Genomic DNA, 23,371 nt, shown 5'->3' with positions numbered 1-23,371 from the left:
TTTACTTCCTGCCCCACTCCTTAAACCTCCACCCAAATGCTAGTGAAAGATGAAAATAAGATGGGCAGAAGAACTAAACAGACATTTCTCCAAAGAAGATAGACAGACTGAAAACAGGCACATGAAAAAATACTCATTATCATCAGGGAAATGCAAGCCAAGACCACAATGCAATAGCATCTCACACAGGGGAAAATGCCCCAGACCAAAAGCAACAAGTGATGAGGAAGGATGCAGAGAAAAGAGAACTCCCCTACATTGCTGGTGAGAATGAAGACCTTCCATAAGGTTCCAGCCTTTCTGGAAAGCAAATGTACCTGCCATAGGACCCAGTAACTCTGCTCCTAAGCATCTACCAAAAAAAAGTCAAAGACACTAATTTGAAAGTGTTCATTGCAGTGTTATTTACAATACCCAAATTATGGAAATAACCTAAATGCCCCAAACAGAGGAGCTGATCAAGAAGATGAGGTATATATACACAGTGGAATATTACTAATGACCCAAAAAACCATAAACTCATGCCATTTGCAACGACATGGATGGACCTGGAAGGGTTAATGCTAAGTGAAATAAGCCAGACGGAGAAGGATAAATAGGGTATAGCGTCACTACTCTGTGGAATGTGGAGAAACCAAACTAAGGGTCAGATAAAGACAAATTTAGAAACCAACTTTTGAATGCTGACTCTTGAACTGAAGCATCCAGAGTGGCAGAGGGAAGAGTAAGAACAAACGGAAGAAAGCACAATGGACAATGTGGTGGGCTGTGGGGGATATGGTGATGGGTGTACCACAGTGTCAGTACCTCATGGGGTATCCTAATATTACCTCAATTAAAAAGAAATTAAAAAAAAAAGAAAAGTGAAACAATAAACTACTCTGTTTAAAATACCCATTTCTCTAGTAGTTTTTTTTTATTTAATTGCACTTTTGTATTTTTTTGTTTGTTTGTTTTTCAGCTGCTCCAGTTGATGTACTAAAAGCTCTGGATTTTCACAATTTTCCAGAAGGAATATCAAAAACAACAGGCTTTTGTACCAACAGAAAGAATTCAAAAGGTTCTGATACTGCTTACAGAGTTTCAAAGCTAGCACAACTCAGTGCCCCAACGAAACAACTATTTCCAGGTATGCTCATTTTATTATTATGTGCTGCCACTTACAATTATTTCTTTTATCATGTGATGTAATGCACCACAATTGGACAGAAATATAATTCATCATCTGTCAGACACCAATACACTGTGATGACTAAGGTGACTTAATGAAAATAACTGAAGATATGATTTGCTGATCTTAATTCAGCACTTTCACAGGCATGTTTATTTGAATATATAATAATTCATTATTTTATTACAAATTGATAACACTTGAAGACATCTAACTTACTTTTGCATTCAATTTAGTAGAATTTATTTATTGGGGGAATGTGGCAATTTTTTTAAAGATTTATTTATGCATATGAGATTGGGGTATAGGCTAGAGGTATGGGGAGGCAAGAGGATTCACCAGAGAGAGTGGGGAACAGAACAGCCAGTCTGACTGAAATACACTGCTGAGGGGAGCAGCGGGTGAGTCACAAGAGGTCTGTTGCACCAAGTGGGTAGCTTCCTGGCTGGGGATAGAACTGGTGCTGTGGTGGCTGCAGACAGCTTCATAGGTTGCGTCTTCACTCCTTGCGCCATCAGGAGGGCCAGAATTTGGCAATTTTAACATTAATGTCTGTGTTGCTTTAATAGGCATACAAATTTAAGCATGCATGTTTTTCTAAAATGAATATAAAGTTATATTGAAATCCTTTTTCTGTATTATTATAAAATCAATCGTTGTGCATTATTTTGGAATTATATTCTTTTCTCAAATGGAATCACCCATCACATTTATTGGAAGACCTGAGACTAGAGATTTTCTGTCTTTATTTGGAAGATTTTCAGAATGGTACTGAAAAGTATTTGATGAATAGTTTTTCTTCCCTTAAATGCACTAATTGAACTAACAGCACTAATTACCTAGAAATCATGATAATATAGGGAAAGTGGGTTGAGTGGGGAAATGGCAATGTTTGAGTAACATTTTCTAAACAGGTAACTCATTACAGGTGATTGATTGATTGTTGTAGCACTTACGTGGATTATTTACAACTTTACTAAGTTAAGGCCCTCATCATTTCACAGAAGAAGAAACTAGGTCATTAAGGGTCTCTGAGTTGTTCAAATTACATAGTTGTACAAATTACAAAGATTTAATACAAATCTCATATGCTGCAAGGACAGTGTTTTTGATGTTAATAATTGTTCCATTTTGTGACTTTGGGAGATTCTGAGAAATAATTTATTATTTAAATTCTTTATATTGTACTATACTGCCTCTACCAGAAAGACTAAGAGTTCTCTATTTTCACATAAAGCTGTTTTCTAATAGAAAAATTAAAATCAAGGTATTAAAATTACAAACAAGATAATACAATTTTCATGGAGAGAGATTTTAACTATTTTGAAGACACATTTATTTTTGATCATCCATTGGTTCTTCCAAAGTATTTCCTGTTTTGCAATCATTTGCGACAGAATAAACCAACAAAGTACAAATATGAAGAATGTTAATGCACAATTTTATGACCCTAAAAAAAAAGAAAATTAAGGTGGTTATTAAGTCCATTTTAAATTAAATATTATTTTTTAAATCCATATTAAATGCATTTTAAAATCAATTAAAAATTTTTGAATAATAAAAAACTAAGTCATTTTTCTATTTATCTGTACTTTAATACAGAAATAGAAAAGGGATAGGAATTTTCAAGAGAGAAAAACAGAAAATAGGTTAATGGAAAATCTTGGGAAATACTCAAGAGTTAGTTCATAACTTTAATAATTTGTTTCAACATATCTGGGTCACTTTTTCTGCCTTTCATTGTCATAAATAATTGATTTGATTAATTCAATCATTTCTATTGTTTAATTTAAGGAAAATTACAGTGCATGATTTGCTTCTAGGAGCTCCTTCTTCATCAGTTAATAGACTTCATTTATATTTAAGTTATTTTTCACTCTCACAATATTGTTGTTAGCCTTATGATTCTAACAATAAGTATTACAGAGTGAAAGAGATGCCTATGATAGAGACCTCATTTCTTCCTTACACAGATAATTAAAATCATGCCTTCTGGAGGGTAGAGCTTTCTGTAATATAATACAGAATGACAATAAAAATGACCATGACACATTCACCTTTTAAAAAATCCAAACAGTTAATATGTGGATATTATTCTCTATGAAATAAATAGACCTTTAAAATAATATTTGACATATTTTGTCTACCATTATGGGAGGACTTATAGGAACTTTTTGTTTCTAATGACCAAATTAAGCTTTAACTTTGGGGTGGGGTTGAAGGGTTACCAGATAGTCATCATAATCTTCCTGTAGAATAAAGATATCAGTCTTCCAAATGCCACGTTTGAGACCTATAATATTAATATCTGAGAACTTTGTACCTGTCCACTGAATAGAAGTGGTAATTTGCAAATTTTATCTGCCCTCTTTAAAAATTCTGCTGTGGACAAATACTATGTAGAAATTTTGTGTGATCTGATCGTTTTTTCATAACCACCGAGTAACGGTACCATTTAAATCCCAGTTTCACACAATATGTAGCACATGTGTGTTGTTGCACTACATAGTAAATTCTCTTTGATATACTCAGGTGTTATGAACTTTGATTAATATCTAATAGAGAAGAATCTAAGGTGGTGTGTTGCTTAGGGTACAGTGAAAATTTCAACATCAAGTCATGATTTTTTTTTAGCTAAATTATTTATTTTTAAAGGTTGTACCTTAAAGATTGTAATCTTTTTAGATTATTGTGATTGCTTATTTTTAAATTGGGAAACATTCCAATTTTTTAATGACATAGCTTTTATATGAAACTACAATGCATAAAAGTAAAGGGTGTCAGAGACTTTAATCATTTGAAGCAGTGACAACAAGAGTACCTGTGTATACTTGTGTTGCAATGCTGCTTTGAAAATTGCCCTAAGAGAGAAAATACAACTCTTGTACCAAAATTGGTAATTACGTATTTACTATTGGGTTTGATATTTTATTAGCACCATGATCTGGTTTCTGAACTTCAATATTATATAATCATTGTGCTTTAAATGATTAACTTTAAAGTTTGAATATAGCTTTGACCACTCTTGCACAGAAAGTTTAATAGTGGTCCCCTCCCCATTTGTTTTTAAACCTGTGTAACTACTGTTGTAATTACTGTTTGAACTAAGGTGGCTTATTAAGGCACATAATCCACGTATAAAGTTGAAAAATAGTAGGGTAATCCAGGAATTACATGGACATTTGGAATTTATGACTCTTTGGCTCTTTCTTCTCAGGAGGAACTTTTCCAGAAGATTTTTCAATATTATTTACAGTAAAACCCAAAAAAGGAATTCAGTCTTTCCTTTTATCTATATATAATGAGCATGGTATTCAGCAAATTGGTGTTGAGGTCGGGAGATCACCTGTTTTCCTGTTTGAAGACCACACTGGAAAGCCTGCCCCAGAAGACTATCCCCTCTTCAGAACTGTTAACATCGCTGATGGAAAGTAAGTAACACAATAATTCAATGTTTTAGCTATGTTGAAAGCCATTCTTTCATTTGATCATTCAACAAATATTTATAAAGTGTGATGCACGTTTTCTGAAGATTGACAATATAGAAATGAACAAAACAAAATAATCATATAATTTATAGTCTGCATTCACAAAAGATGAACAATTATATTATAAAAATACTAATAAATAGCATATTGGGGTGAGAGAGAGAGAAATAGAAGTAAAGAAAATAGGAATAGCATAGAGGGAGAACTTTTAAGGAAATCAGGGAAAATTTCACTAAGAAGGTGGCATGTGAAAGAGGGATAGGTATATGATGTGCTAATACTTAAGTATTCCAGGTGTGGGGAAGTAAGTACATATCCTCTAATTCCAGTTGTGTCTGATTTGTTCCAGACAACATCAAGGCTACCATGTGGCAGTATGAGTGGCATGTTGAGGGTGGAGAAAAAGAGGATGCCATATAACACATTGTAGGTGTTTGTAAGCACTTTGGCGCCTTTGCTAAGTGAATGGGAAGTCATTGTAGACATCTTAAATGGAGGAATGGCCTGATTAGACTTACCTATTACCATGTTAATGTTGACAATCATTGGAAGCTTTATATCATACTTGATAGGTACTATATATCATTCTAAACACATTATGTATAGTAAACTCTTAATTTTTTCAGAACTATATGAGAAAGTCATATGAATAAACCCATTTTACAGATGAGAAAACTGAGACACAGAGAGTTTAAGTACCTTTAGTTAAGTAGAGAATTTAAGCCTAAGGGCACGTATTTGGAAAGTGGTAAAGACAGGTCATTTCTTTAGAAAGTGCTCACAGAAGGGTTGAGCTCAGATATTCTGACTCCCCTATAAGTATCACACTCTTCTGAAAGTCACGTTCAGTTCTGAATTTTATGTTGTGAACGTAGTTTACACTTAGGGAACAGCAAAATACAAATAAATATGTATTAAGTTTGCTTGTTTTTTTTTAAAGATTTATTTATTTATGCATACAAAAACGGGGTTGCAGGCCAGAGGTGTGTGGTGGGGAGAGGATTCATCAGAGACAGAGTAGGGAACAGAACAGGCAGACTGACTGAAATACATTGCCGAGGGAAGCAGCAGGTGAGTCAGGAGAGGTCTGCTGTGCCATGTGGGTTGCTCCCTGGCCAGGGATCGAACTCGTGCTGAAGTGGCTGCAGTTAGCTTCATAGGTTGTGTCTTAATCCCTGTGCCACCAGGGAGGCCCAGTTTGCTTGGTATTTTATTGCGGAGTCTAGGTATCTAAAAATAACTGTCTCTAACTTACAACATTTGGTAATGTACATAAGAAGGAAACAGCAATGTGATGGGAAAACAAAATCCATACTCTGTGTCTTTGTTAGGACTGTGCAGAAATATTTGGGTCTTGGGGCTAAGAATAACTAGATTTTCACATATAATTGAAATTATTATCCTTAATGTGAAGAGTAATGTCAGTGCTATGCATGAAAGTAAATCAGAGTAAGGGATGGAGAGTGGAATGTTAGCGTGTACAATTATACAATGTACAGTACAGTGTATTCTCCTAGGGAAGTTGACGATGGCTGTATTGAGCAAAGTTGTGGAAGTGAGGGAGTGTGAGCCATCTTGGGATATGCAGGAAGAGTATTCCTTGCAGAGTGAAGGACGTTTTCTCAGAGCAATAAAGTTACAGCAGTGTGATTTTAGAGCAGGGAGTCCAGGTGCAGTGAGGTCAGACAGGGCCAGGAAACACTTTGAGGCAGGAAAAAAAACCTCCATCTTTTACTGTGAATATACAATTGGTTTTGAGCAAGACCTAAACTTGATCTGATTTATAGTTTAAAATCATCACTGGTTACATCACAGTGGAATTGAGATAGGTTAGGTAAGAGTTTGGTGACAGAGACTATAACTTTAACAAAGTTGAGACACTGTATTTGTGCGCATATTTTAAATATAAGATTGATGGGATTTTGGGATATCACTGTAGTAAGTATACTTGAAAAAATACTTCAAAATAACTTCAAAATGTTAATGTAGTATTGTGACTATGACCTTTATACCATCATCTTGACATACCTTTATTACCACAGTTTAAAATAATTCAACAAAACATCAAATTTAGAGTCTGAATCAATCTTTAGCAAATTGAAATCATTTTCATTTTCTCTGGATAGAAATCACAAACCTGCAATAGAGGGAATGGTTTAAGTTAAAACACTAGCTTCTTGGCAGAAATAAATACAAATTTTGTTCTCACCGTATTAAGTGGTCCCTTACATAAATCTCTGCTCAATTCAAACCAAACACCTATGCTACTAGAATGTGCTGTGAAAAGACCAAAGATTAGAGGTACATGGAAATATACTTGGCTCTCATCAGTAGTCATGCCAAGTCACATGAAGTAGACATTTTAGGAAGGCTCTAAATCTTTTTGGGTACTTTATTTCATGGATTTAGTCTTAGACACTTCTGGAATATTAATTTAGCACTTTTCATTTGGAAAAAAAAACATAAACCAGAGTGGCTTGCAAAATCCATGTGAGTTACACTTAGTGGTTTCTGTTAGCACCAAATACTGTTAATAAAACCTACCCTCTTACAGTATGATTAGAGTATGTGTGTTCCAAAGGCGTGGCCATGTCTCCCCCTTAGGTCTGCCCTCACTGCTGTAAATTAGCTGAAGCAGTCGCTTCAGAGTGAATTGAGACTCTCACTGTGTGCATGAGATGACTGTGTTTTTTTTCCAGTCTTCCCACTTTCCGCCAGCCCTGCAAAGAAGGAAAGATATTGTGTCTCAGTCTTGGATTCCACCCACAATAGTGATCTACAACTGTCTTGAAATTAAAGTGGAAAAAGAAAATGAAAGCCCTTGAAATAAATGTGAACAAAGGCAGAGAAACACATTGTACTTTACAATAAGAATGTTCAGTTGCTCCAGATGGAACAGTCATTCAATTAGTAGACATACCTTTTTACAATCAACCTCAGGGGATTTCTAGAGCAGAATTCTAAAAAGTGGAATTCCACTTTGGAAAAAGCATTTACATACTTAGCAACTGTTATTTACCCGTATTCTACCTGAAATTGCTATCAAACACCCTCATCAGAATATGGTGAGATTAAGCTTTTGTCACAACACAAAGTGAAGCAAAGGATGGGCACTTTCTTATCAACACTGACTGCCAATCCTGCGGCATCTAACATGGCATGTGTCCTTTTGAGTAGTTAACACTGTTCTGCATCAACAGAGACTTACTGATTAATAGATGAATCTGCGCTTGAACAATTGCAGCTCATTTTTACATTATGTGTTAATGTGAATGATGTTTTGGTGACAATGTCTCTGAAACTTCCAAAAGAATTATTTGGCTTTTTTTAGGTGGCATCGAGTAGCCATCAGCGTCGAGAAGAAAACTGTGACTATGATTGTTGATTGTAAGAAGAAAACTACAAAACCACTTGACAGAAGTGAGAGAGCAATTGTTGACACCAATGGAATCACGGTTTTTGGAACAAGGATTTTGGATGAAGAAGTGTTTGAGGTAAAAATAAATCAATCTTTAAGCTGAATGTTTTTAAATCAGGTGGACTGAGTTCATAACAGAAACAATCCACGTATGCTATAAAGAAAAGTTGAAAAACTTTAAAGAATGACCTATTTTCTTCCCTTTTGGCTGCAGTGGTGATGTTTTCTATTGTTCAGTAAGAGAATGACTGGACAATGGCTACTGGAATGCCTGGGAAACTTTTAAGAGATTTGTTGATTTGAACACAGGCTTGCTATTCTCCTAGAAAAGGCAAATGGCTTTCTCTTAGTACTTCTTATTATTTCCTTGGAGAAAAGATTATTTTCTTCACCTTCTCTGGGTGATTTAGAGAAATATACAAGTCAGATTTTCTACCTTTCTTTGTTCTTTCTGATTGTTTCAAGATTAATAAAAATCATATTGCAAAAGATCAACTTCAAGTTTTTATAATCATGTTTAATAATGTTACATGTAAATATACACATATATGTCTACATATATGCACAAACAGTATGCATTTTCATTGAAAAATAGTATAAATTCAGAGTGTCAACTAAAACATTGCATTCCTATGCTTATATATGTTTTATGTAATCTATGGCATAATTGTAAATATACTTATCATTTGTGAAAATTTCATATTATTTATTTTGCATCCTATTTTTTCTGACATTCTCCATTAATATGTACCCAAGCCTTTGACTATAAAAACGTGTTTTAATATATTATAGCATACTAAAGTAAATGAAAAACTGATTCAGGCAATGTATTAATATACTCGTTTTCCAATATCATTCATTAATTACACAGAAATAGTAATAAATATTTATTTATTTATTAGATGAATTAAAATTGTAAATAAATTATTTAATACTTAGTCTTGCCAAATTCTATTTTAAAATAAAACTATGAGCATTGATTTCACAGGCTAAATTTATTTTTGTCACACAGACAACCTTGTTTTCCAGGAACACAGATGAGCAATAGGGAAGAACCATATCAGCAGATATTTCATTTCATGTATTAGTCTATTACTGTAGAAACTAACAGAGCCAGTGAAAGTTAAAAAAAGGGAAATTAAGAGTAGATTTTGTTCATCATGTTTGGCTAGAATATATAAAAAAAATACGGCAAAGAAAAAAGTGAATTTAATTAATTTTCAAATTTATTTGCTCTGAGAGGTGATATTTGATATGAATATATGTAGATATTCATTAGTCATTTTCATGAAATTTCATAACATTGAGAAATTAACTTGAACTTATTTCTAGGATAAATTAATATCATTTATTTGTTTATATTTTACTCCCCCACCCTTCAAATACACAGATACACAAAGACTCCACCTCTTTCCCAGATACTATTCTCCTGTTCTCAGGAGTCTAATTTAGATTTTTTGAACTGTGGTTTCATACTATCACAGTTAATTTGTTTTCTAAAATAAATAATTAGACCTGATGTTACATATTAAAATCTGTAGTAAAACTTCCTGAATTCCTTAGACTGATTATAATATCAACCCTTAGAATATTTAAAGGTGATTTCTGTAAAATATTTCTATATGTTTTCAATTATTGCCAAGGGAATTTAATAAATGTCCTAAGATAGAGGTACTGGGAGCAGAGATTATAGCATGATCTTTGAATAAGTATTAATTTTCTTATAATGCAAACCATACTCTAAATCTAGGAGTAACTTTTGAATCCTAGAATCTAGCTTAATCATATTTTTCTCTGAAATTACTATATTTAAATTTCAATTTCTCATTTATCAAATGAGACTAGCAATCTCCTTCATTAGTATTTGTTTTAAAAATGAACTTTTTTATATAAAATTCTTGATTCACTTATTTGAATTCTTGCTATGTAATTATAGTTTATATATTATGTGCTCCTTTAATTGTGTATTAATATATAGCTTTCTTTTTTTATAACATTACAATTTTGGCATCTCAGATGATATACATTTTTTTATATGGATGACTAACAGTGATCTACTTATCAGTCAAAGTCCTACTGAATCTCTTTGTAAATAAATTCTTTCCTGTGCTACTGCTACTTTGCAACATATGTGCTGGGGATTAGATCAGTTTGCATCCTTGGAGACAGGGCCTTGGTACAGACCTAGTGAACAGAACATGGTCTAAGAGGGCGATACTTTCCTGCTGGCCAAGCGAACTTGAATCAACACCACTGGTTTCTTCTAGAATGATAATTCGCTTCAAAGTTGTGTGAAAAAACTAAATTAGAAGAAGCATGTTGCTTGTGTTCACTCTCAAGAATTACCTTGGAATCTCTCAACAAGAAATTTCTTACTAAGTAACAGTTGTAGCTATTGTGACTCACCTTTGTAATCTCTATTTCAATCTCTCTCCCTTTCTCTCTCATTGTTATCAAACGAAGTTTCTTCTGAATCTATCGCACTTTTCACAAACATCTGTTTTAGGGGAAATTTTTTCTTTTACTTGAAACCATGAGGGGAATATAGTGGCAATTTTAGTAGAAATGATTACTGATTTTTTTTTCCAAATTGCTCAGAAAAAAAATTTTGGCTTTAATTTTCTGTGGAGAAATCAATGAAAAAAATATTTAAAAGCAACCTGTTTTAGTAGTTCTACCAGGCCTGAAAACTTACTTTAAAATAAAAATAGCCATCTCAAATATTCTGTTAAGAATTTTATTGCTGCCTTGTGATAGCCATATATATTTTTTACTACATCTGTTTTCCAAGGTACATGCTTTTTAAAGTAATATTGACCTTTAGGTGACATGGTTTTCCTATGGAGCAATAGAATAGCATACAGGTAGCTTCTCCATCCATTCAACTTTCCCAGTCTGGATACGTTTAATTCATAGCTCTTGGGGTGTTTTTCACCATTTATTTAGGTGTAAATGAAGTATAATACACTAATATTAGAAGTTAAAGTTGATCTCTTATGGCTTCATATATGTATCCACCTCTGAAACCAACAACACAAAAATAGCATTGCAATTACGCTCAATAGTTTCTACTTGTATCATACTTTATATTCCATGAATTCCTTACCACAACCACTGGCAATAATTTGCTCTCTATCACTATGGTTTGTTTAACTTTTCTAGAACTTTTTAATGGAATCATATAAATGCACTCTTTTTAGCTTGACTTTTCCACTCAGCATATTGAGACTTTTGAAACTTAACCCTTTTGTCTTAGGTATCACTGCTTTGTTTCATTTTTTGTTAGTAACTATATTTCAGTGTTGACTAAACCATAATCTGTTCATGCATTCATCCTGTTAGTGAGTATCTGGATTGTTTCCAGAATTAAACTGTTGTCTATAAAACAGCTATGAACATGCATGCATAAATTTTCTTGGGTCAAACATTTTTTTATCTGTTTTAGTTAAATAACCTGAAGTAGAATGCCTGAGTTATTTGGTAGATGCCTGTTTAACTTTAAAAAAGCTGTGAAACTGTGTTCCAAAGTGTCATTAATCATTTTATACTCCCTCCAGCAGCAAATGAGAGTTCCAGTTATTCTTCATTTTTGCCATATTGAATAACAGATTGAAGTTCTTTACTTGACATAGCCTGTATTTTTAATTTTAGCCATTCTAAGTGGCTATATAGTAGTATTTCATTGTGGTTTTAACTTTCTTTTCTCTCATGTCTGATGATGCCAGACATTTTTTTGACGGTTTTCTTTTATTTATTGGGGGGATCTTTTATGTATCTTCTTTGGTGAACTGTGCTTTGTGAAGTATCTGTTGCCCTTTTTAAAAAAAAAAAAAACTGGATTTTATGTTCTGACTTCGGAGTTTTAAGAGTTTTTTATACATCTTCATGCAGTCTGAAAGATGTGCACAGTTTTTTTCTAGCATGTGTCTTGCCTTTTTGTTTTCTACATGGTGTCTTTCAAATGGAATGTTTTTCATTTAGACAAAGTTCAGTTTATTAATTTTGATATATTTTATACTTTTGTGTTCTAAGAAATCTTTGTAAGCACCAAGATCATAAAGCTTTTCTCCTACTATATAATAAACACTGTAGTTTTACGTTCCACAAATAGGTCATGCCCAATTTTGAATTAATATTTGAGCATAGTTTGAGATAAAGGTCAACATGATTGCTTTTACATAAAATTATCTAGTTTATCCAGCACGTTGTGCAAAATGAATTTCCTTTCAGGCATTCAATTGCATTTGCTTTATGTTAGAAGTCAGTTGACTCTATGCATTGGTACTTTCCTGAACTCTCTATTATCCTATTCTATTGATTTATTTTTCTGTCTTGTCACTAATATCAAAACATATTGGTTACTGCACTTTTTAAAATTAGATGGAATAAGTGTTCCTTCTAGGTCCTTTACATTTTTACATAAGTTTTGGAATAAGCTTCAACTTCTAAAATTATAGCTGTTAGATTTTAATTGGATTTGCCTTGAAGCTAGGCATCAAAGGGAAGAAATTTGTTATTTTTTAAAAAGATTTATTTATTTATACAAGAACTGGGATATAGGCCAGAAGCGAGGGAGAGTGAGATAATTCACCAGAGATAGAGCAGGGAGCAGAACAAGCAGGCAGATGAACTGAAAACACTACTGAGGGGAGCAGCAGGCGAGACAGGCGAGGTCTGCCGCGCCATGTGGGTATCTCCCTGGCCGGCTGGGAATCGAACCCGCGCTGCAGAGGCTGCAGACAGCTTCATGGCACTGTGCTCAATCCGCTGCGCCACCGGGGAGGCCCGAAAATTGTTATCTCTTTATAAGCATTGCATTTTCTATTTCCTGAAGATCCGTATATTTTGATTGTCTCTGATTTCACTTGTAGTGTTTAATCGATTTTAGTGTAGCAGCATAGATATCTTTAATTATTTTCTAGATATTTTTTATACTATGGTAAATTGAATTACCTTCCATTTTCATCTTTCAATGTTTTGTTGCTAGTATATAAAAATTATAGTGGATTTTTAAGTCTACAACTTTGTAAACATTTAGTAGTTTAGATTTTTTAAATACAAACAATGACATAAGCTAAATATAGGTACCATATCAGTACTTTTCTATATTTCTCTTACATGGTAATGAATAAACTTCCACCAAAATATCGAATAGAATTGATAAAAAAGGCATTTTTATCTTTTCTATTTCTGTTCTCATGTGGAAAAATTCAGCCTTCTACCATTATATATGATGTTTACTATAACTTTGTCAATTTCAAGAACATCACTCTTGTTCTTAGTTTTCTGAAAGTCTTTATCCCTGTTGTATATTGAATTTTATCAATTTTTTTCTATATTTGCTGACATTACCATGTGCTTTTATTCACTTAAATTGTTGAATTAACATTGAATAATTTAAAAAGGTTTGAAAAATTTTTATTCCTTAGTAGTCTATACATGGACATAATGTATTATCTTCTTAGGTAGCATTAGAATGGATTTACTAAAATTTTTAAGGTTTTTGAGTCTATATTAATGAGGGGGTAATGGTGTACAGTTTTATTTGTATCAGTAGTGTCTTTGAAGTTTTTAGAGTTGGGTGTACACTGGCCACATGAAATAGTCTGGGCATTGAGCTACTTGTCTATTTTCTGGAAGCTTCTCTGTGTGATTAATGTTATTTCTTTTTTGAATGTTAGTTAGAATTCACTAGTGAAAATGTGAAGTGTCTGCATTTTCCTTTCAGAATTTTTTCCGCATATTGAATTTCATTACTAGATCTGTGTTAATACATTTTTTCTTATATCAATTTGGTAAGTCTTTTCAAAAATTTTTCTATTCAACTAAGCTATTACATTTATTGGTTTGAAAGCTGAAGTAATTTCTTACATATTTTTTAATTGTTATAAGATTTCTGATGGCAATTGCTTTTATTTCTGATGTTTCCCCAATACCATTGATTAAAGACTTTCCTCTCTATTGTGCTTTCTTGGCACCTTTGATGTAAATTAGTGATTCATTTGTGTGTGGGATTTTTTCTGGACTCTCGTATTCTTTATTTATCTATGTATGTCTGTTAAGGACTTTTGCTAATATTTAATCAGGGTATTCCTTTCCTTACTGATTTTTAAATATTGTTTGTTCATTTTGGATAGTAATCCTTTTATCAGATGTGTCTTTTGCAAATACTTTCTCCCAGACTTGTTCTTTCATTGGTTTTTAGGTTGTCTTTCACTGATTTTTATTTTAACGAAGTCCTGTTAAGCATTTATTTCTTTCGTGTCCCTGGTATTGCATCTAAAAAGGCACTGTTATATCCAATATTATGTAGGTCATCTGGATTTTTCCATTATGTTATCATCTAGGAGTTTTATAAATTTGCATTCTACATTTATATGTATAATCCATTTCAAGTTAATTATTGTGATGGATTAAGATTTGTGTTTTAATTTATTTTTCCTCATGTGGATATTCTGTTGGTCAGCATTGTTTGTCAAAATGACTATCTTTGCTTCATTGTATTGTCTTTGCTCTATATGAAAGACCAATTGACACTATTTGGGGTATATTTCCAGGCTCCTTGTTCCATAAATCCATATGTATTTCCAAAACTACAATGTCTTGATTATTGTAGCTTTAGTGTATGTTTTGAAATTGCGTTCTCAGTTCTTTCACTTTGTTTCCCTTTTTCAGTATAGAGTTGACTATTGTGGATCTTTATTACTTGTTTAAACTTTAGAATCAGTTTGTCAATATCCATAAAACAACTTCAGGGATTTTGACTGTGATTATTTTGAATTTATAGATCAAGTTTGGAAATCCCATTTTTGTCTTATCTATAAATATGTAATCTCTGTCAATTATTAAATTCTTTTATATCTTTCATCAAAATATTGTCCTTTTTCTCATATATAAATGGTATTGTGTTTTAAATTTCAAATTCACTTGTTTGTTGCTGGTATTTTTAAAGCAATTTACTTTTGTATATTAACCTTGTACACTGTAAACATTCTATCTTTGATTTTTAGCTCCAGAGGGGGTATTAATTTTTGGTCACTGATTTTGAATTTTCTACATAGAGGACTATGTTATCTGCAAATAAGAACAATTTATTTTTTTCTTCCTTTTCTGTATCTTTTTATTTATTATTCTTGTTTTATTGCATTATCTAGGACTATCAGGACATTTTTGAAAAACATTGGTAAAAGAGATATCCTTATATTATTCCTGACTATAGTGGAAAGCCTTAAGTTCTCACTAGTAACTTTGTTATTAGCTTTTCTTTCTCAGTGAGTTTTTATCCTAATTATATGTTGAATTTTGTTAAAATCATTTTTTATTCTATTATTATGATTATCTGGTATTTCTGTTTATTAATTTAATTAACTTTTATTGCTGTAATTGATTTACAGCATTGTATGAGATTAAAAGATTACATTTACAACACTGTGTGAGATTAAGAATCACCTCTCTCAGATACATGTCATCACACTATATTCACCAATAAAAGCCTCCCAAATAATTGATTTTGAAATGTTGAACCTGCCTTACATACCTGGGATAAATTCTACTTGGTCATGGTGTATAATTCTTTTTATACATTTTTGATTCATTATTAATATGAGCTAATAATTTGTTGATTTTTTTCATCTTTATGGGAGTTATTGATCTCTAAATTTTACTTTTTTCACTGAAGTTAATATTGGTTTATAATAATACATAGTCATGTAATCAACATATGCATGTAGCTTTCTTTCCCTTTTATGCTTTTGTCTGATATTAGTCATTTGGGCCTATGGACTTTATAGAATAAGTTAGAAAATATTCCCTCTGACTCTATCTTCTGAAAGAGATTGTAGAAGACTGGTATAAATTTTTTTCATAAGTGTTGGCACAATTCCCCAATGTACTAATCCAAGTGGAATGTCATTAATTATCAGTCAATTACTTTGCCACTATAGGCCTATTCAGATTGTCTGTTTTTTCCTATGTGAATATTTGCACATTATGTTTTTCAAATAATTGATTCATTTGGTCTGGGTTATTAAATTTGAGTGCAGAGAGTTGTCCATGTTTTTTAAGAGTCCTCTATTATCCTTTTAATGTTCATGGCTTCTGTAGTAATGTCCCTTCTTTCAATTATAGTTTTAATAATCTGTGTTTTTAAAGGAGTCATATCTTCTAGAAGACACAATACTATACTATGCAACTATAATGTAAATTTATCTAACATTGTACAATAATCCTGTCTAGAAGCTTATTGATTTTATTGATGTTTTCAAAGAACTATTTTTTATTTTTATTGATTTTCTATATTCGTATACTATTTTCAGTTTTACTGATTTCTCCTCTAATTTTTATGATTTGTTTCTTCTGTTTACTTTGGATTTGTTTTGCTCTTCTTAATTTCCTAAAGTGGAATATAAATTATTGATTTTTCTTATTTTTAATATATGCATTCATTGCTGTAAATTTTCCTCTAAGCATGGATTTTGCTACATCCCACAAATTTTGATAATTTGACTTGTTTTCATTAAGTTCAAAATATTTTCAATTTTTTTAAAATATCATTAATGGTCCATGAATTTGAAGTATGTTGTTTGATCTCCAAGTATATTGGAAATTTACAACCATCTTTATGGTATTGATTTCTAGTTTAATTCCATTGTATTCATTGATACTTTATAACTACCATTCTTTTATATTTGTTAGGGTGTGTTTTGTGACCCAGAATGTGCCCCTTTTTGGCAAATGTTCCATGTGAGCTTGAAAAGAGTGTGTAGTCTACTATTATTGGATGAAGCAATCTATAGATATCAATTATATACAGTTGATTGATAGTCCTATTGAGTTCAAATATGTCCTTACTAATTTTATGCAGCGATATTTGTCCATTTCTGGTAGAGAGGTATTAAAGTCTTCAACTATAATGTAAATGTATTTATTTTTTATCTATTGCTAGTTTTCATCTTTCATATTTGAATGCTCTATTTTTTGGTACATAGGCATTAAGTATTTTTTAGATCATTTAAGAACAATAAAAAAATAATAATTTTACCTTTACTTATTAATTTTATAATGCCCTTGCTTTCTTAATGTAAAGTCAAGATCCCTATCTACACCCTTTTCCTTTTCTCTGAAGAAATTGTTTTTGAATTGTTTGCAACGAAGGTATACTACCAACAAATGACCTCAATTTTTGTTTGTATGAAGAAATCTTATTCACTCTGTGGTCTGAAAACTTATAAATTGGTGGGTGTTTCATCTCTCAATAGTAAACGTTTTGCTTCACTCATCTTTTGTGTTATTTTCTGAAGAAAAATCCTATGTAATTCTTATTTCTGTTCCTCTAGAGATAAGCATTCCCCCCACCTCCTGGTTTCTTTTAAGATTTTTCTTTTTCTTGATCTCCTGAAGTTTACATATGATACACTCAGTTTTAGTTTTTGTGTCCTTGTTTGTGCTTATTTAACACAAACTGCTTGGGATACTGTGAACTTCCTGATATTGTGGTTTGCTGTTTGACATTGGTTTAAGAACATTCTAAGTCAGTATTTCTTCAAGTATTGCTTGTGTTCCTTTCTCCTTTATGTCTTCTTTATTTCATCTTCTGCCTCCTTTTTTCTTTTACCCATGTGTTACACTCTTGCATTTTTTTGTTTTAAATATCCTTTTTTTTTCAATTTGCTTTTACAGTTTTGAAAGTTTCTTTTGTTATATCCTTAAGCTCAGAGGTTTTTTTTCCTTCTTGTCCAGTCTAGTAATTGAGGTCATCAAAGGCATTTGTCTAATTTCGTGTTTATGATCTTTAGCATTTCTTTTTCATATTTAGAATTCCCATCTCTCTGATTCCGTATCCATCTGTTTTGCATATTGCCCATGCCTTACTGGAAGATCATTAGTATATGACTCATTGTTAATAAAAATCTTAGTATGATAATCTCAACATCCTGCCATATTTGATTCTTGTTCTAATGTTTGACCTCTTCAAACTGTTGGGGTTTTGTTTGTTTGTTTTTGCCTTTTTATATGCCTTGTAACTGTTCTTTGAAATATGGGCATGATGTGTTAAGTTAAAAAAATCAATAAATTGATCATAAGTGAAGTGGTGATAAGGTTTGTGAAAAGGACCAGCATTCTATGGTTCTAAAAATAGGTATCAGTATTTAGTGAGCCAGTGCACTTGGATAATAATTTTATCAATGCTATTTAGTTTTTTCCCTCTCTTATGTGGCATAGGATAGCTGCAGAGTGCTGAAGTTAAATACTTCCCTTTCCCAGTTACCTTAGACTAAAATAGAACCCAAGTGAGTTAGGTTCCAGCAAAGTATTTTCTCCTGAGAGTAGACCTTGATAAAAAGAACAGGCTACTTGTGGATATAAAAATGATTTATTTTCCTCTCCTCCTTCTAGAAGCATGAGAGGACTTTTCTCCAGTATTTACTGTGTGGACCTGATAGAACTTCTGGCTGTAGAAATCACGAAAGTGTGGGGTACTCCCAATGACTGGGTCCCCTTGGAGTTTTTTATTCTTAGAATTTTGATTTTGAACTTACACAAGGTAAGTTCAGGAGCTATTTTGAGACTTGTATGGGTAGTTTTAATCTCAGTTCAATATTCTAAATCTGTCCTAAATTTATTTGAGTCCAGTACAGATGCTTAGTTCTGGAGCTAGTGTGAGATTTTTGTGGTTCATCAAAAAATTAGGTAGTTTCCTTCTTCACTGTCTTTCTTCAGATTTCTTCCACACCTTCTAACTGGCAATTTTTTTTCCTGGTTCCTCTGTCCAGAAACACAGGCTTTCCATCAAGGTTTTAGCCACAGCACTGTTACAGTGCTCAGCTACTGGATTCCACCCTAGGGGCAAAACCTTGAGAAGAAAAACAAAAAGCACAGGTAACTTACACATGTGGGTTCACTAATATGAATTTTAACTGTCCTTCACAACCTACCTGCTTTATAAACTTCTCAGGTAGTAGTTTATTGCCTTTTAGTCATCATTTATTTTTGTCATCAACATGAGGGTTGGGCTGACATGGGTTTACCCTGCCATAGGAGTACTGGAACTCAGAAGATATAAACATTTAAAAGTATTAATTTTTTATCATGAAAAACCTACTTTGGAGCCTTAAGCATGGTATTTAACTGTAGCCTCATCTTCCAAGTTTCTGAAACTCTTAAAATTCTCTTATCACAAAATTTATCTCTAAAGCTTTCTCAATCTGGCTTCCTTGTAGATTTTCTTATATTAAGAATGAAAAGAAAAAGAAGTGGTTGCTATATTTAAAGTCTTTATTTATGTGCTTTTAATCTAAAAGTCAAAGCATAAAGCTATAATCACTAATCTTTCAATTTAATTTTTTGTAAATATTTTGAAGACCTTTCGTATAACATGAAGTTTAAGAATACAAATGTGGGTATGAGTAGATACAGATGAAAAGCCATTTCTATTGAATAACTTGGGAATTGAAAGATGAAGACAAAGGTATCAATCAGTGTCTAAAAAGTACAGAAATGGTTCAGTGAAGACAGATATGATGATGATTATTAATATTTTGTCTTTTTAAACCATATACATTATAATTAGCAGTATTAATTCAGGAGTCAGACAGACCTGGTTTGATTTTTCAGTTGGGAACTTAAGTCATGAGCAAGATAGTCTATCTCTCAATGTCTTTTACTACAACTGTAAAATGGAATTACTGTTACTTCTCATTGAGTCATTTGAGGATTAGTGAGTTAGCATTTTTCAAGATCTTGCATATGCATCTTGCTTTCTGAGTATTTTATGTTTTTTTTGAAAAAATAACTTTGTTTTACTAATTACTTCTGAAATTAGGTAAAAACAACAGATATGGCTAACATAGTAGCTACAATTGACTTTGCAAAAAGCCCCTTTGTATAGTTTAACATTTTAAAGAAGCTTTCAACAACTGAGGGAAAAAATGCCATTCTATAATATGAGTTTATTACTTACTCTTTCAAAGTAGTGTAAAGATAGCAAAACAGAAAAACAAGAACATTTTGAATTTACTATGGTTGTTTAGTTTCACTCATTTCCTATAAATCTTTGGTTAACATGTGCATTTGGGAATGTAACTGGGACTCTTTGTACTTGTTGAAAGCATTGGCTATAAAGCATACTCTGTAATCAGTTCTCTGATTCATGTTTCATATAATTTAGTAAGACATCAAAATTATTTTCTAAATTTCAGGACATAATAAACAATCTTAAGAGAAGTAACAAACTGTAGATGCCAAACATAAGGTACAAATTTGACAGAGTTGATGTTCAAACACAGTCCAAATACATACTGACTGCAGTAAACACAGATTCAGAGCAATTTAGAGTAAAAATCCCTTGGGGTACCAGACACTCATCCAGCAACAGCACAGCTTAGATTCATGGATATATGAATTTCACACACACACACACACACACACACACACACATATATATGAAATAATGATATGCATGTGCTGTTTATTTCTAAAAGCGGATCTTACGATTCATGCAGAAATAGTCCAATGTATCTGCATGACAGAATCTTGTAGCTAAAGATAAATTATTTACAAGACTGTGATAGCAAACATGATTTTCCCCTTTTGATTTCTGTTTTTAGGAGATTCTTAAATTTTACTATTGACCACATGAACAGGAGTATCTCAAACCACAACATCAGTTTGATACTTTTTTGAGAATAGATGTTCTTAGCCAAATGAAAGGAACATCTGTTTTGGGTATTTGGCATGTAGCTATATTCCTTATTGCTGCATGCAATTCTGGAATGACAAGTGTGGTGAGGAACAACACACAAAAATGTATCAGATTATTTATGACCACATTTCACTGATACCATAGGTATTTCCTCAGTTTGCTTTGTAGCCATCACTGGACTTTGTAGTACAAGCACAGCATGTTGTCCTCTGCCATTTGACTGTGATCATTTCCTGCAGATAGGGTACATTTTGGGGCTGTTTGATAAGCCAGCATAATGTGATGCTTAGGAGGACTTACAGTTGGAACAGTTTCAAGAAACTCAGTGTAGCTTCATGGGACAGATTATTCTCCTTGGTTCAGTTCTCCCTTTTTTCTTAGTGAATACATAGAACAATTCTGATTTTTAATTTTTTAATTACTTAATTTTAAACACTTCTAGAAATTGCTAAATAAAAGTTCTCTATTTTTTGATTAGTACATCTCTGGAGTCATTGCCAACAGTGCACAATAAAAGGTCATACATTCTATTTTGTCCCTTTCATGAATTCTATTTCTAATTACTTTGATAAAAGATGATACTTGTCTTCTTAATTTTTCCATTTTAAGGTTTATTATTAATCTGTAACATTTTAACTTTTGAAAGAATAAGCCTTCTTTCATTACAATCTTGTCATCTCTATTATGTTGTTTTATAACTCTCGATGTATAGCTTTCTCATGAGATTACATTTTCTTTAGAGCATTATTTATATCTCACTATTTAAATATTCCAACAATATTATCTAACACAAAGTTTGGCAAAGCATTTATAGCTAGTGGTGCTATATAAATACAATGGTGAATGAGGTACCTGGAGGTGATTATGGCTTGTTAGTAGGAAAGAGGGTAGGGATAGCTCTAGGATAGTGTATGTCATTTGGAAGTTAGGTGTTCATTAAGATTACTCCTGGTTGAAGCAAAATAAATATTCTATGCCAAATGTTGTGCTTAAATTATTGATAACAAAACATAAGGAAATAGCTGTAATAAGATATAATTGTGTCCATAACAATGACATAGAAATGTTCGGGAGTCACAAATGTATCCAAAATAATGAAAAATAAAAGGACACTTAAAGATGATGACATGTGGATTTGGAGTGGGCATAGCAGAACTCTTGTTTGGTTTGAGGGTAAATGGGAGATGACCCAATTGGATGAGTTAGTCATGAACAATCATTTATACAACATTGAGGGTGTTGAACTTTAAATTTTAGTCCATGAGAAATTTAAGTAGAGGAATTTAACAAGTAAAGAAGTTTGTTTAAATTGAAAAAAAACTAAAAAAAGAAAAAGAAAAAAAACGATTTATTGAAACAGTGATTCAAATAAAAGTGCTTAGAGACAAGGCTGTGGTAGAAATGGAGAGATGGTTTTTATTCATGATGCTAAAGTAGGGAAGGACAAGTCTTGTGTCCTGACTGGATGTGAGGGGTTCCTAAAAGGAAATTAATCCTTCAGACTTTAAGTCCATAGTAATTAGTTGATGTTTCCTATTTATATAAGCTTAGAAATGTAGTTAATTTATTTTTATGCTTACAAGAACTGGGGTGTAGGACAAAGGTACAGGGGGTGAGGGGATTCACCAGAGCAGAGAGGGGAGAAGAACAGGAGGATTGACTAAAATATACTGCTGAGGGAACAGTGGGTGAGACAAGAGAGTGGGGTTAGCTCCCTGGCAGGGGTTGGAACTCAGGCCATTGTGGTGGTAGTGCTGAGACTTAACCCCGGACCACTAGGGACACCTAAGATATTTACTTATTTTTAAAAGGCTTTAATCTCTTTTTCTTTTCTATAAATTTTGAAATGCATACATTTAACAAAGATTTAAATTTACTAGAAGGCCATAGGATTAACCTGGACAAAATAATCTTAGGTCTCCTTCTTTCTACTCAACATATCCAGTTTGATAGTAAGCACAATTAATGTGAAATTATTAGCTCGAAGGTGTATAATAAGAATATGATGGATTATTTCAATTACCATGTCAATGTTTTTTAAGTGTTAGGAGAATGTCAGGTATCATCAGTGAGTGACAACTAAGTATTATCTTTTATTATAACTGTTAGTCCTGTACTTTGTATAATTGTAAATATTTTCATTGAGAACCCTACTTCTTTCCTGTTCATCTGTTACTCTCTTCTCCAAGCAACAAGCCCATGCCTGTTAAATAGCTCCAGACTGAAAGAATGCTTGAATGAGGGAATGTCAACACTGTTTAGAATCTTCTAGTGGCTTTTTATTTCATTTAGAGTATGAGCTAAAGTTCTTTCAATATTCTGCAGGTTCTTATGTCACTTGATGACATGCTCTGCCCCTTTTCATTGACTTTACCAATGAGTCTTCTCTCCTTTATTCTCTCTTCCTGTTCCTCTAGTCTTCTAGGATTCCTCTCTTTGAACACATCAAACGTGCTCTAGCCTGGAGGGCCTGGACATCCAATAGTTCTTGCCGGAAGACTCTCCCCTGGATATCTGCATTCCTTCCTGCTCAGTTTCTTCACTGTCTCTGTCTCAATGTCCCTTTATTGATGGGGCATTTCTTGATCACACTT

General features: G+C 32.6%; 1 protein-coding gene across 2 annotated transcripts in view; it reads left to right on the top strand.

Moving 5' to 3' along the window:
• Positions 1-23,371, top strand: part of COL11A1 (collagen type XI alpha 1 chain) — a 196,445-nt gene that overhangs the window by 15,967 nt on the left and 157,107 nt on the right. For both annotated transcript variants that reach the window (XM_037498135.2, XM_037498134.1), the window contains exons 2-4: positions 962-1,129; positions 4,389-4,602; positions 7,991-8,153. In XM_037498135.2, coding sequence (XP_037354032.1) covers positions 962-1,129; positions 4,389-4,602; positions 7,991-8,153 — 545 coding nt within the window. The remainder of the gene's footprint in view (positions 1-961; positions 1,130-4,388; positions 4,603-7,990; positions 8,154-23,371) is intronic.

The sequence above is a fragment of the Talpa occidentalis genome, unplaced genomic scaffold (genome assembly GCF_014898055.3).
Source record: "Talpa occidentalis isolate TD23 unplaced genomic scaffold, MPIMG_talOcc4v2.1 talOcc4.9, whole genome shotgun sequence".
NCBI classification, from domain to species: domain Eukaryota; kingdom Metazoa; phylum Chordata; class Mammalia; order Eulipotyphla; family Talpidae; genus Talpa; species Talpa occidentalis.
This window is presented reverse-complemented; position numbering and strand designations above follow the sequence as displayed.